Genomic DNA, 16,427 nt, shown 5'->3' with positions numbered 1-16,427 from the left:
TGTGTCTGGGTGTTTTTGTGTGCTGTGAGGCACATTGGGTGATTTTTGACCCACAGAGCAACCCACAGCTTTGAGGTGACGCATACAATAGCCAGTAGCCTATTCTCTGCTGGCCATATTTGACCCATAAAACCAGGGTCAAATGAATGTTAGCCAACTAATATTCATGAATTCTAAATGTAACAAACCATTAGAGAAATGCTTTAAATGTATACATAAGAAGCTTTATTAAAACAATACAACTAAAATGACCCCGTTACCAACCCCAGAGGTTATCAGACATGAGAATATCAATACTTGCATGCAAAAATAGAAAGATATAAGAATAATTTACAAATAGTTGTTCTCCTACTGAACACTCCAAGTTAAAAATTTCTCATGAAAATTCTTTACAGTTACACAAATAGTTAAAGAAGTCACTGTGTAGAATTGTCCTATTTGAAGAAGTAGTCATGAAGCAGTTATTCTAATACAATGTTGCATGGTCCCCAGAAGACATTACCAACATTACATACATTTCAATGTCCTTTTACATTTCGTAATTTTATCAAAATTATGCTATTAAAAAATATATTTACAATGCCATCTGTGGCTATATTTAGTCCTACAGAAGTAGATTCACCCTATCCAACAATAATTGCTTCAAAAACCTGATATCAAGCTAAACTGGGATTGAATTTTCTACTGAATGTGTTATTGCCTGTCAAGTCTTCAATTGCACAATTAGAGCTGAAGATATAGCAGATTGTCCTGAGGAACTTAGAAAGTTTTAAAATTTAGTTGACATTGTTTTTTAGCTTTTTCAGTTGTGATCAATAGATTGATAACGGCAATCATCTGCACAACCACTAAATACAAGACAGAGGTGGTTTTAATGCATCTCAATCTGCTGGATAGTCTTACTCTAACCTTGCTTTGTGGCCTCTAAAGTTGTACTAATGATCTGTTTTAGTTAGCAGCCATCGTTGTCTTAGCGCTGCCCTCTACGATCGTCATAACGGCGCTCATCATCATAATGGCGGTCGTCATCATAGCGCTCATTGCGATCACTGTACTTGTCACGACGGTCGCTGTAGTTGCTCCGTTGGTCATCAAAGTCACTGCGCCGGTCATCATAATCTCTGCGACGGTCATTGATGTCACTGCGGCGGTCATCAAAGTCACTGCGGCGGTCATCAAAGTCACTGCGGCGGTCATCATAATCTCTGCGTCGATCATTAATGTCACTGCGCCTGTCATCATTGTGCTCTGACTTTTCCTCATATTGATCCCGTCGAGTTATGGGGCCCTTGGAATCACTGTAAACCACTGAGCTCTCTTGAGGGTGGTGATTTTCATCATTTCCGTCTGGGTCTTTGTCAGTGTACTCAGGAGCTCTGCAATTCACATTAACAAGGGTTAGGTATTATTGTGAACTAATTTGAAATAGGAAAAAAAATCTAGAGCAATGCTTCAAACCAAGTACATGTTAAATTCGTGCAACACAAGAACAAAGATAAATGTATTACTGTGTTGCAAATAAATATTTTCTCTAATGTATATAGATGGTACTTCATGAAAGTTTAAATCTCTACTTCATTCAGTCATTTGTTTCATAAGTTATTTGTTTCGAAAACAGGTATGTGGCAATTGTTTAATCAGAGAGAGTTTCCTGGGAGACGCAAACATATTGGAGATAATAAATCTACAAAATCTCCTAGAGGATATGAAAGAGGTGACTGGGGACATGTAGGTCTGGATGTCTTAAGGAGACAAAACATGCATGAAGTTTAAAGTTAAATAACTTGGAATAGAAATTAGTCAAATATCCATTCAAAGAGTTTTTGCCGTAGAATTGTTGTAACCCAGTTATAATTGTTACTCCATTTGTCTAAAATATTTAAGTTTGAAGATCTAATATCAACTAAACTTCAGCAGCAACTGGATTAGACAATTAAATTATGTTTTCTTTAAACCTAAAGAAAATATGAAACACATTGGACTATTTGTTATGCACCATTTTTTAATTAATGCTTTCTTTAAAATAACTGAATAACTTTTTGTGTGATAGCTTTATTAAATTCTGTTTTTGATTCACCTGGCTTTCTGTAGAAGACCCAAGTCCAAGTCTCTCATTTGTGTGAGAAGCAACTCATGTTAGGTATTTAGTCTCTAGCAACAAATCTGTCAAATCTCATGTCCCATATTTATGTACACTTTGCATAAAATCTGGGTTGCAGAGAAGTGAAAAGGTCCATTCAAAATTTGAACAGACTTTTACTAAATTCAGTTTAAAAAACTCCACATAATTTAGGCATTACTGGAGAAAACTGGTAATGTCTTGTTATCAAACAAGCATTTAGCATAAAAAAGTTGAAAATTAAAATGTCCAAAGATGCACATTCTAAAATTGTGGAGACTCCTTGTTTGCCTTTAAATGTACAAAGGTTTAAGTGTGTAAATTGATTTTTAACATTACCCCATCGCATAAGCCTCCTCCTGTTGTTTTTTCTTTCTACAGTAGCAGCAACAGATGATGATAACCAGTAAAATCAAAGCGGCAGCAACTCCACCAATGATTCCTGCAGTACTGCCAATGTTCAGGGATGCTACAAGATCGAAGGACATTAAAAGTTAAGGAACAAGAGACAAATATGAGTTATGATGCAAAGAAGTATGTCCTAAAATAAAATTCATAAGACAACATACGCGGCAAAACCGAGAGCGTGAAGTTGCTTGAAGCAGAGCCAACTTTGTTGGTGGATGTGCAGATGTAGTATCCCGACGTCTCTTTGGTTACGTTAAAAAGACTCAATATTCCTCCCTCTGCGAAGCACAAAAGTGTACATGTTAGTATTTTTTAAAATAAAATACAGAATACATTGATTTCTAATTTTGTTTGTTTGGAAATTGCAGTTTTATTTTAATAAAGTATTATGAAGAATTACTAAAGTATTAAATCAGTCTAAAATATAAGCTAAACCAGAGTCTACGTATGTTTGTAATGATATGAAGTACAAGTTGCTGTAAATGTCAATGATGTTTACATTTTGTCAATAGTGTTGAAATTCATAGTAAATATCATACAAAGCATTGTGCCATACAGAGCGTTTTCCTTTTCTTCCTCATAACTTTTCTGTGGTAAAACAACAATGCTGTCATGCAGGTTAGGGACATGTGAGGTTCCTCAAAACTGCCCAATCTGACAAAGAAGTGACTCCTTTTCACAAACACTAAGCTTTAATGTTAGCAAAGTGCCAATTTCACCATAATCACAGTCGTAGTTGTTCCAGAGAGGTATCCATTCTTCTCCAGCACTTACTGACAGTAGATTTGGGGTCTAGAGGACGAAGATTGTTCAGAACATCATAACTTTCCCACTTGTATGTGGGAGAGGGAGAAGCTTCCTCAGACACACAGGTGAGATTGATGTTCTGGCCGTACTCAGGCTTTCCCTGCACATTGAGGATGGGCTTGGTTGGAGGCACTTAGGAAAAGGAACAAAAACAAAACAGGTTCTTTAGGAATCAAGTGACTAGAGTCATTTTGGTACAACACATCAGTATTAACGTATAATCTTTTTGGAGATTACTAAAGTAAAGCAAATATCTGATCTTTCCAAAAATATATACCTTTAAAATCGTATTATCCTTAAATAAAAGGCTTTAGAGAGCCACTCCAATGAAAACTGTGGTTTTGGTGTTTTAACATGTTCTTGTAGGATTGTTCTCATGATGGAAGACATGTATAAAGAATTTTTTTTAACTTGTCCTATTCAACAGCTGAGCAAACAGCTGAGTTGAAGGCCTCTAGTGTTGAACAGATTTTACTGTTACAATAGGGGGTTATGCATCTTCTGATGGCCAAGGTGTATATTTGTGTGAATCCCTTTTGTAATTAAGGCAAAACATTATTTATATTAATTATATTTATAACATTTCGTTGGACCGGACGGATAAAGAATAACAGGGAAGAAGTGAGAGGGATGAGGGATGTTAGAGATGCGGGCGTGAAGGGAGGGGGGGGGGGGGGGGGGTTGGTTAAGGGTTAGGGAGAAAATGGGAGGCGAGTCGACTTCCTGGAAGTTTACCATCATTGCTTTCAGGTATAAATTTTAGTCTACAGGGGCGGAACCTGTCCGCACATACACTCAAATGTTCACAAATCTTCACATACAAACATGTCAACATGTAAACAGTACAACTACAGCTCACACGCACATACTTATGCTTTATGTCATATTTATGATGTTACGTTTTTTTAGAACTTTTACAAACTCATTTGTTTGTTGTGGTTTTATACTAACGTTTTTTAATTTTGCACTATTTCTTATTATTTTATTATGCCATTTTTAATATACATGTCCTATAATTGATGTACGTTTACTTCTGTTTTTTGTAATTGGTTAACATTGTAATTTGCCAAAAGTCTGTCCTGTGCTTTATTATACATTTAATTTGTAAAAAAAATATATATATATATATATATATATATATATATATATATATATATATATATATATATATATATATATATATATATATATATATATATATATATATATATATATATATATATATATCCGAAATTATTCTATAACCAAGCATTTCAAGAAAAAAAGTATCACTGGTATTCCTGTGATACTAGCCCTGTAAGTACTTGGTCTCGGATCCATACCCAAAGTCCTTGTATCGCCCACCCCTACTTATTTGTGTCATAGAAAATACGCTAGTTGGGCCAAAAGCTCCCTGCTCTGCATCCACTTGCAGACAAATGGATCCACCAACGTCTTCATTTTCCTCGTCTGAGCTGGCATATGGCTTTAGTGTACTGCTAAAAGCTCTGAAATTAGTCACCATTTTTGGTGCGCTGCTAATGTTAGCTTGGGGTTGTGAGCTAGAGGGAAAGAGTAAAACAAAAGGTTGATGGGATATCAGCACAGGCTTACTCAGCACCAATGGTCGCACCCACAACTCAGAGGGGAATTTCTTATGAGCAGAGATGTGACGTTCACAAATAGACCGAATCTTTTGAAGGGCTCATGAACATGAATAATGGAAATCGAGTCATGATTGATATTTTTTCTCCGACCCCTGGAGTTTGACACGTTAAACATAAAAGCTTCAACAAGTTCATCCTTCTCATTTCAAATGCAAATTTTACATCAGATGTGCAAACACGATTTGTGTAGGTACCTCCATAAAAGAAAAAAAAATTAAGAGTGCCTCAGAGCTGCAGTCAATGCAGTCAGCAACAGCATGGATGGTGGGATTCGGGGGGGCTCAGTCGTCGTTCTGGAGTTGTAGTCATGACTAAGTTTTTCTGTGTTGTTAAAAATATTCTTGTGTCGAGACTTCCGGTTTGTACATCATCGGGATGGCTGTGTAGTGGGAGAGCTCCCGACTGAACCAGAGAAATCAGTCAAAAAAAGCCCCGGGAACGGCGAAATCAACTATGTAAGTTGAATATAACATCGAGGGCAAAGAGAGAACACCAAAGACCAGTGTTTTGCAGCGAATTGGTGGAAGCAAACTGACTTTGAAACGGGCTAACGTTAGCTGCTAAAGCTTGTCACCGGAGGCTTACCACCTAAGTTAACGTTTGCTAACACAAGCGAAATGGCAGAATACAATATACTGCTGCAAGAGCTTAGAGCGTTTCGCCAAGAAAACAACGAAAAATTGGAAAGTATTAAAGAAGACATCGCTAAAGTGAATAACCGAATGGAAGAAGCTGAGGGGAGGATTGAAAAAGCAGAGGAGCGAATCCAAACAATGAAAGACGTTATGGTGGAGCTAATGCAGGTACACGTGAAGCTAACAGACAAGCTAACGGACCTGGAAAGCCGCGAAAGGAGAGAAAACATCCGGATTTATGGTGTGCCAGAAACATCTGAGCGAGATTCCCCCTCAATGAGTGCTTTTGTGGAAACTTTACTTCGTGAAGGTTTGAAGCTAGAGGGCGCGGAGAATATAAACATCGAACGAGCCCATCGCTCACTAGGGCCGCCCCCCCCCCTAACGGAGCCTCACCACGCTCTATTCTGGTGAAGTTTTTAAGCTTCAAAACCAAAGAGCAAATACTCCGCAAAGCATGGCAACAAAAAGGCTTTACCTGGAAAGGTAAACAGATATCTTTGGACAATGACTACCCTCCACTCATTCTCAAGAAAAGAAGAGAATATGCAGCTATCCGGAGGATTCTAAAAGACAAGCAGATCCAGTTTCAAACCCTATTTCCTGCAAGGCTGAAGGTGAAGTATGCTGATGGAGTCAAGATCTACAACACAGCGACAGAAGCAAGTGAGGACATGAGCGAAAGAGGATTTCCTGTGGAGGTCATCAAACCACCGGAATCTGTTTTGGAGCGATACAAGCAGCTGAACACCTGGAACAGGGTGACTAGAGGGACCGGCCGCACTGCACCAGGCCCACCGGGTCCGAGTTATAAAGAAAAACTGAGAGCATTCAGGAGAACCGGTGCTGACCCAGCGGTGGAGTGAGTTTTATAAATACCCTGGAAAGGTTTCCCAATGGTAACTTTGGTTTCCGTTTCTGATAAATCAGAATCTACTAGAACTTGTCTGAGGAGATCTTATTTTTATTTTCTTATTTTTACCTTTTACCTTTAATTCAAATAAAAATATTGAGACGTAATGGTCATCAGGTGTATAAGTAACTGACATTATACGTGGTTCTGTCGGTGGGACAATCTCCCACACCTAAAGCCCTGCTCAAAAGGGCCCCCCCTACCAAAGTGAGGAGGACACTGCCTTTAGAGGCTCAACAGGGTCTATTTCTAAGACCCCTACCTTGGAAGTTTAAGTTACCTACATTTGTTTTTAGTTATGTTCAACTGTTAAGTTTTCTTTCTGTTCAGAGTTCAGTGTTCAAAATGAGGAGCAGGGAATATATGTGCAAAATACTAAAATGTGAAACATTATGTATGACAGAAACGTAAAACTGCTTACACTTAATATCAATGGCTTACATAATCCAGTTAAGAGGTGGAAAACATTATCCAAACTAAAACAAGATAAAGCAGAAATAGTCTTTTTACAAGAAACACATCTCCCAGAGGCTGAGCATCTAAAGTTGAATAAAATGGGCTTTAAACACGTTTTCTATTCTTCCCATAGCTCAGGGCGGAGGACAGGGGTGGCCACCCTGATAGCTGGGGCAGTGAATTATCAACATGTATCAGAATACAAAGACAAAGAAGGCAGGTATATAATGATAACAGGAAAAATCAATAGTATTCTAATAACATTACTAAATGTGTACGTTCCCCCTGGTAGCAACTGGTCTTTTTATAGACATATTTTTGAAATAATTTCAACAAAAAGTCAAGGAACCTTGATATGCGGCGGAGACTTCAATATTGTATTAAATAACTCTCTCGATTCCTCAAATGGCAAAGGTGACTATAGAAAGATTGGGAAAAAGATGAGACATCTCATGGAGGAAATGGGCATAGTTGATGTGTGGAGGGAAAATAATCCAACAAAAAGAGAATATACTCACTACTCACATCCGCATAACGCGTACTCCCGTCTAGATTACATATTTATGTTCAAAAATTACCTACTAAGAGTGAAAAACAGTGATATTGGAATTTGTGCAATTTCTGACCATAATCCAGTTCAGTGACGTGCGGTGAGGTTAATGGCTGGTGAGGCACTGACGTCATCAGTCAGATTTACAAACATATGAACCATGAGTATAAATAACTGAGTAACTTATTCACCATTTGATTGACAACAGTTAACGTTTTGTTTAAAATATAATTTCAACATGTTTTTTTTCATATACAAACTGCAGCATAGAAAAAAGCACAAACGTTATTATCGTCTTACCTTTAGTTGTAAATAAAGTCCATACGCCGCTCCTTCTGAAGAAAATGACTTGCCGCTTGCTATCACTTCTTCTAGTATTTTTAGCGTCATAATCTCAGGGCTCACCGGCGCCCCCTAACATGAGGCACGAGAACTGCAACATGAGGCACGAGAATGTCTGGCCTCACCCAGCGGCTTTTTCGCCGTCGTTTAGCGCTCAGCACAAGAAACACGTCCCTCACATACAGTTATTTATAAAAACAAGCACTGTGCATCATATACATCTGCTAAATTATTTAAACTCAGCTCATATAGTACAAGTGATTGAACCGACATACAGAGAGACAGCAGTACCGTCTGACTGCATAGGTATTGCGCAATCCAAGGTGAGGCTCAGCGGGCTGGTGCCTCATCGCAGGTCACTTAGTATCTGAACGGCAAATGCGGGAATTCAGCGATTTTGAAAAGAAAAAACACCCAAAAATGGTACATTTAAATGGAAAATGACCGCAAAGCACAACTTACTGATTAAATATAATAATTGAATTTATTTTTTCTCTTTTCTTCCCATAATGACAGGTGAGGCTGTGCCTCACCTGCCTCTCCTGACTGCACGTCACTGATCCAGTTACAGTGAGTCTCTACTTGGCTGGACAGAAAAGAGCTACTGTTTGGAGATTAAACAATAACATCTTAAATTATCCAAATATCAAAGATAAATTAAGCTATGAAATTAAAGAATACTTAATACATAATGATAATGGTGAGGTATCATCAGGAACTCTCTGGGATGCTCTAAAAGCAGTTCTGAGAGGGAAAATAATTAGCATCTCATCCTACCAGAAAAAAGCTAATCAACAGAAACTGAAGTGCTTAGAAGAAAAACTGTTAAAACTTCAACAGGAGCATTTCCAAAGTGTAAAGACCAAAAATAAGACTGAAATTATAAAATTAAAGAAAGAAATTGACGACATCAATACACTGGCGGTACAGAAAAAACTTGTTTTAATGAAACAAAAATATTATGAAGTAGGCAGCAAATCTTTTTAAACTTCTATCTTATAAACTGAGAAAACAACAAGCAGAGAGAGCAATTTATAAAATAAAAAATCCTTCAAGTAAAAAAATTGAAACGGACCAGGAGAAAATTCAACAGTGTTTTCATGAATACTATAAAAATCTCTACTCAGAAACAAACCTAAATAATAGTGACCAAATAGATGCATTTTTAAAAAATTTGGATTTGCCAACTCTAACAGTTGAGCAAAATGAAAAATTGCTTACAGCAATTACTAGTGAAGAAATTCAATTTGCGATCAGAAAACTAAAAAGCGGAAAAATGGCAGGAGCAGATGGGTTTAGTCCAGAATGGTATAAAACGATGGAAACTCATCTAATTCCAACCTTATTAAAAACATTTAACTGGGTGATGGAGAAAAAAATGACTCCATTGTCTTGGAACGAAGCAATAATCTCAATAATCCCCAAAGAGGGAAAGGACAGACTGGATTGTGCTAACTACCGGCCAGTTAGTGTTTTAAACATCGACTACAAACTATTCACTTCTATAATATCACGGAGATTGGAAACAATTCTCCCAATGCTGATACATAAGGACCAAACAGGATTCATTAAACAGAGACAGACACAGGACAGCATCAGGAAAGTACTAAACATAATTCATCAAGTTGTTCAACAAAAACAGGAGACTCTAGTGATCAGCCTGGATGCCGAGAAGGCATTTGACTCGGTGAGGTGGACCTTTTTATATAAAGTACTCGGCAAATTTGGCTTTTGCAAATCAATCATTGAGACAATTTCAGGGTTATATAACAAACCAACAGCCAGGATTAAAATCAATGGAGACCTCACTGAGACGATAACCTTAGAGAGAGGAACGCGGCAGGGATGTAACATGTCTGCCCTTTTATTTGCATTATACATTGAACCTCTTGGGCAATGGATCAGGCAAAGAGCAGACATTAAAGGAGTAAAAGTTTCAGGAAAGGAACAAAAGCTTTCCTTATTCGCAGATGATCTACTATTAACTATATCTCAACCTACAAAAACTCTACCAATAATTATGAACTCCCTTAAAGATTTTGGCACTCTGTCAGGATATAAAATTAATGTAAACAAGACACAGGTTTTAACTTTAAACTACAGCCCTCCTCAAAATATTAAAGACGAGTACAAATGGGAATGGCAGGCAGACTCAATTAAATATTTATGCATTGCTCTGCACAAAGATTTTACAAAGATGTTTGAAGTGAACTATGGACCACTTAATACTAAACTACAGTCAGATCTACAAAGGTGGAATGCAATACCATTTTTAGACCTTCACTCACGGATTGACTCAATAAGAATGAATATATTACCACGAATGTTATATTTATTTCAATGTTTACCATTTCCCATACCCCAAAAGCAGTTTGTAGAATGGGATAAGATGTTATCAAGATACATATGGAGAGGGAAAAAACCCAGAATTAAATATAAAACCTTACAATTAAAAACAGATCAGGGTGGCAGAAATCTTCCTTGTCTACAAGACTATTTCTGTGCTGCCCAGCTGAGGCCTCTTATCTGCATGTGTTCTCCAGTTTACACTGCAGGGTGGAAAGATCTAGAGCTGAAAACTTTTGAAAAAATGCCATTAAAAGCTTTATTAGCAGATATCAAGTTACAGGGGGAACTTCCTTTACAAGATGACCCCTTACTGAATATGATGATTAAAACCTGGAATGACACAGTTAAAAAATGCAACTTGATGGAAGACTCAAAAATTCTCAGATGGTGTGCGTACGACTCAGAGTTCACCCCCAACAAGTATGATGGTAGATTTAAGTTATGGATTGCCAAAGGGCTAACTGATTTCAACTCATTTGTTCATAAGGGAGCATTTCAAACATTTGATACCCTAAAAAAAAAACACGGGTTAATTTCTGACGATTTCTTCAGATATCTACAGGTCCGGCACTATTTCAATCAAAAAATTAAAATATCCACAGATGACCCAAGGTTTCTTAAAACTTTTAAAACGTTAATAAAAGCAATATGCCCTACGAAAATAATTTCTAAGTTATACAATAGTATCTTGTCGCACAAGGGGGAGAACACATACTATGTAAAGGAAAGATGGGAACGAGAAGGACAGCTCACTATCACAGAGGAGGATTGGGAACAAATATGTCGGAAACAATGGATCACAACAGGATCAAACATTTGGCGTGAATTCTGTTGGAAAAGCATAATGAGGTTTTTTACTACACCCTCTCAAAAAAAATACCTAGGAAATAGTAAATGTTGGAGGTGTGGTAACAATGGAGCCAATCACTTCCATATATTATGGGACTGTGTGATTATCAAGAAGTATTGGTCTGACATACATGAACATCTGCAAAATGTGTTTTCTATTGTTTTCCCCTTATCTTTTGAAAGTCTGTTTTTGAGTAAAATTGATGGCCTAGACAACAAAAATAAGAAACTGCTCTACATTCTGCTGGCAGCCAGTAAGAAAGCAATAACCAGAAAATGGCTTAAACCTGAACAACCAACGACAGAAGACTGGATTGATGTGGTACAAAGAATTTATATAATGGAAAGAATCTCACACTCTTTACAAATACGGCTGGATGTTTTTTACGCTACTTGGTCTATATGGACAGAATATGTTAAGCCTGTAAGATCAGATTTCATCTGAAATCATGTCATATCATTTATGTTTTGAAACTCCCTGCTTCCTCACATGTTCCTTTTTTATTTATTATTATTTTGTTTTGTTTTTTTGTTTTTCAATTAAAAAACTGAGAAAGCATGAACATTGTAACACGTCAAAACAATGTACAATTTATCCTGTGCTTTTTCAATAAAAAATAAATTTGAAAAAAAAAAAACATTTAAAATTCAAAAAAAAATAAAATAAAATAAAAATAAAAAATAAAAAAATATTCTTGTCAAAATGTTAATGGAGTGTCAAAGTAGCCCGATTTGTTTTATAAACATGTATAAAAATGGCTTTTTTGTTACATTTTTCACGTTTATTTTTTAAAATGAGGGGATCTTATAACAGTAAAATAAACTTGTTTTTAACCATTCATGACATGATTTATCAATCTTCCAAAATATCTAATGATGATTCAATTTATTGCCAGAACTGTTTATAATTAAAATAAGATTTAATCACATGTTCTTATCTTCTGCTGCACAGCAGTACTTACTTTCTGTTCAAAAGCAAAAGTTCTTAAATTACAGAATCGCATAAAATTACTGCAAATAAATCTGCTTCATCAGGAGGATCGGAACCAAATGGCTCTTTTAGTGTTAAAAGTTGCAGACCATCCTGTTTAGTCGTTACATTACTGAAATAATTCAAAGTACTCATACACACTCTTTAAACAAAGGGTAGCTAGTGATCTCAGAATCAACTCAGAAGAGTTTTAAATATTTACAATGAATCCATATCAGACTTCAACATCTTGTCCACAGATGTCAAACAGTATAGGAGTTTTTCCTCACCGAGAAGGAGGGTCTAAGGGCAGGGATGCCCAGTTCAGTTTAGTCTGTTTAGTAGTTCAGTTTAGAATTTTCCTATTGAATTCTATGTATTCATGATCATTTTGATTTTATGGTTACTTTACAATTACCAGTACGAAGCCCATTGAGACGACTGTTGTTGTGATTTTGGGCTATACAAATAAAATTGAATTGAACTGAAGCTATAATTAATATGAAAAAAACATTTCAAACTCAATTATTGGTGGGAAATCTGAATTTGAACTATGCTGATCCAGATCTCAGCCCATCAATCTTTTCTGTGATTATTCTCAGGATAAAATGAATAAACTCAGAGTGATTAATATAAAAAAGAGCCAAATGAGTCAGTCTTGTGAACAGCTCTTTTACAAGAACCTATCCAACTGCAGGTTTTCAGAAACTATGTCCTAGGAAACGATAATTTTCTCGAATTTTGCCTAAAGACCGCATAATCCTAATAAAAATACCACTAGTAATGTTTTAACAATAGATTGAAAAAAATGATTGGAGTGGTACTTTTAAGGGCGTATACCATGCAAAACCAACTTTAGAGCTTTTAATAGTATTGTTTGTTAATTCATCACAAAAAAAGAACCTCAAAGCGGTTTTTTGAGCCATTCACACATTTCTGAGTATTCCTCTTAAACCCCGCGCTCTGAGCACCAGCACCTTCCAATCCACGAAAAAAGAAGTGGGTTCTCACACTCATAGTGAGAACCCTGGAGAACAGCCCCATCCAGGAAGAGTCTGCGCTGCCAGCACCGCCCCCAGGCACACACGCACACACACTTTCTCCGCAGGCCTAGCAGTGATCTCCAAAAACTCTTAATTTATATGCACATCCATCTTCTCAAAAGTTCAGATATGTTTTGTTTTCGTGGGTGAAACGCAGACACGCTGCCGAGGTCAGCTCTAGATTAAGGTCATGAAATGGGCGGTACCCACAAGGAAGCGAAAGGCGGTGCCTAAGAGATTAAGTGGTCCTTGTTCCGGGTGAAAAAAATTGTTTGCAAAAATACCACATATTTCATTAAAGAAATTGTCCTTTAGTGTGCTAAAAGTAATATATTATCATATATATGGATATAGTTTATTCTGAAAGGCTTAAGATTACCATGATACGGGCCCTTTAAACAAGTTAGTCAAAATAAAAACATTTTTTTCTTTTCTGTTTTAAGTACAAAAGTTTCTGTTCATGGTATTGGAGTGTAAGAGATTCAAACAAAAAGCCACCAAGTCATTTTTTAGGAAGACCTTAGTTCCACTTAAATCATTGTTAGACAACAAATACAGGATTTGTAGTCATCTGTCTGGTTTTAAGCTTATTGCCTGCCTTTTTCATCTCCCACCAACCAATTGTCTCTGTGAATGTAAAAATACTTACCCAAAACCACCACATTTGTTATAGCAGCCGTGTTCCCTGTAGTATCCCCTCGAACCTGGACACGGCACTCATAGAGCATGCTATCTTCAAATTTGAGGAATTTGAGCAGAAGATTAGCCTGGCCTGTCAGGACCTTTGCATCAATGGAAAATCGCGTTGGATCAAAACTTTCTGACAAATCAAAGCTTTCGTCGGGATAAAAGTAGGTAAGGATTACCACCTGTTGGAAAAAATCAAACTTAGAATAAAACATTTATGTCCATGTGTACTTATATTATTTTAATACTGACATCCTCAGCATCAGGTTGGTTAGGCCTCCTAGACCAGGTGATAACTGCAGATTTTGGGTTTTGGACCGTTGTTTTAAATGTGCAGGGTATTGTGGCGTTGCCTCCTCTGGGAACATCATACGATTTCTGAGGAATACTTACACTAAGGGCTTCAACATTTAACCACACTGTAAGGACAAAACACAAAGAAGTCATTTATAACTATAGAGCAGATTGATTTCAAGGAATAATTCAAATGCTATGCTGAAGTATAAAAAATAAATAAGAACAAAAACCTGAATTATGCTTAGTTTTTGTCCATTTGGTTCATTAAAACAGAAAATGTGTGGTGTAAAAGCCCCATTTAGTTCATTTTTCAATAAACAAATAATTTTAGAAATATTTACGGGTAACAAAGCCCATAAAACTGATTTTAAGCTTTGGGTGTTCGAGCAGAACAAGGTGTGGCCGAGTCTGTAGTAGCAAAAAAGAACATTCTCTGTCCGTCTGTCTACTCACCAGTACACAGAAGCAAAAAGGTAAACACGCCGCTCTCCATGGTAAAGGATGAACTTCAATCGGCCAAATACAACTTTTGCTCCAGTATTTCTGGAGCTTTTACTTGATTTGAAAGGGGAGAACCGAAAACACCTATAACTAAGCACTGCACTGTCGAAACTCCTGACTGAGATGCCCCTGCTGCCACACCTGTCCCGAGATGATTGACAGTGCCTGCCACCAATCACTGGGCCTACCGTTGCACCCGTAAGTCATTGGTCCCGCCCATCTTACGTGTATCTGCTTGTCCTTTCCTTTCATAGAGTCACAAAACCTCCACTGGATTCTCTTTAATCATCTAGCAGAAAAATTCTCAGTAACAACAAGAAAAAATCCCAGATAAATGTGTTGGAACAAGCACAGGTACTTGACTGTATTACATTTAGTTTTTCCTCAGAGAGTGCAAAAAGGAAGTGAGCATAATGGGATTTCTATGGAAGTCAGAGTGTTCTTTTTTCTTTTTTGGACAAACTTGTTTGACAAGTTATATGAACAGATGCACACAACCACACTAGAAAACCACAGACCCGGGTGTCAGTCTTACACTTACACACAAACTATTCACAGACAGACTTTGAAAACAAAATAAATAATATGACCTTCAATGAATTTGTCTTATTTTTAAACTAAATTTTGGTTGAATGTTCTTTTTCTATTTCAAAATACTATCTAACAATTAACTAAAAGTAGTAGGCCTCCATTTGAAGTCTTTTTTGTCACAAACATTTGCTAAGTACAAGTATGGCACATGGACCATACACCATGTGGTCTTGGAAGTATACTAACTAAATATATCTTAGTCCTAGAGAGGCCTTTGAATTGTTGATATGTTACTGAAAAATAACAAAAAACAAGGTTAAACAACTTCATGTGCATCACTGAAGGAATAGTCTCTTGTTTATGACTGTTGGTGAAAATATGATTGCAATTCTGTGAGGTGGTATGCAAAACAACAGTCACGAGTACGGGTGTGAAGCACTTTGAATTTAGCAAAGACATGCGACCACATAGTGTGCTAGAATGTTCTAATAATTGTCTCCTTTGGATTATTTTGGTGTGGAAAAACATCAGTGGGTTGAGCTTTATGAAACTATAATGTGAATGGATTTCCCATTAATTTTTGTTTACTTGTTTGTTTTTACACATATTTAATTTACACTCGATTATCTTGAAAGAAATACAAGGAAACTGGAAAACCTCAGCTGCACTGTTCAGTACCAGGTATTTATCTCTGAGTCACACTGATTCAATTGATATTCTGGTTCAAATTTACGTCAGTAGATTGGACCGTTCAAAAGGAACCAAAATTGACAATGATTCGGTTCGGCAACCACAAATGATGATATGAATGGAATCATTGTTAAAATAAATCGTTACACTCCTAGTCACAATTATTGACTACTATTCTCAAACAATACTTTCTATAGTCCTGTCTATTCTTAATCTTATCTGTATTTTTTGGTTTCACTATGTTGGGTATTAATAGGGTTTGGACATTTGAAAGCATAGTGTGTTTCTAATATTATTGTACATTTAATCATGATCAAATACAACATTGTTTAATTGTAGCTTAGATGAGGACTTAATGTTTCATTTTGTTGTGTCTTACAAAGCCAAAGATTTTTTTCCCCAAAGATTGCTGAATTTTCTATTTGAACAGTAAAAAGCTTAGTTTGTTAGATCACACTGAAAGAGTCACAGTGTATCCTTTATTATTTACAAGATGCTTTAGGTTAAAAAATTATGTTTATGAACAGAAAACAAGTTCTCCATTGTAATTTCATTAGGTCTTTCTCATCTGTAAGGTGTGGAATAATCCTTTCCATAGTTTCTTCTCTAAATGGATCCCTTGCTTCCCTGGCTT

The 16,427-nt window shown here is 36.6% G+C and overlaps 1 protein-coding gene across 1 annotated transcript; it reads right to left on the bottom strand.

The window, feature by feature from the left end:
- Nucleotides 1-202: 202 nt before the first annotated feature.
- Nucleotides 203-14,775, bottom strand: LOC101172378 (cell surface A33 antigen). Its single transcript, XM_023953344.2, has 7 exons — nucleotides 14,525-14,775; nucleotides 14,027-14,193; nucleotides 13,737-13,956; nucleotides 3,302-3,466; nucleotides 2,689-2,805; nucleotides 2,459-2,588; nucleotides 203-1,376 (listed from the first exon to the last, which is right to left on the bottom strand). Exons 1-7 carry the CDS (start codon nucleotides 14,562-14,564, stop codon nucleotides 971-973), a joined length of 1,245 nt encoding a protein of 414 aa, XP_023809112.1. The 5' UTR covers nucleotides 14,565-14,775; the 3' UTR covers nucleotides 203-970.
- Between the last annotated feature and the right edge of the window lie 1,652 nt (nucleotides 14,776-16,427).

The sequence above is a fragment of the Oryzias latipes genome, chromosome 3, assembly GCF_053564925.1.
Source record: "Oryzias latipes strain Hd-rR chromosome 3, Olatipes_Hd-rR_3.1".
Lineage (NCBI taxonomy): Eukaryota > Metazoa > Chordata > Actinopteri > Beloniformes > Adrianichthyidae > Oryzias > Oryzias latipes.
Note: the sequence above shows the minus strand (reverse complement) of the source record. Positions and strands in the feature narration are given on the sequence as shown.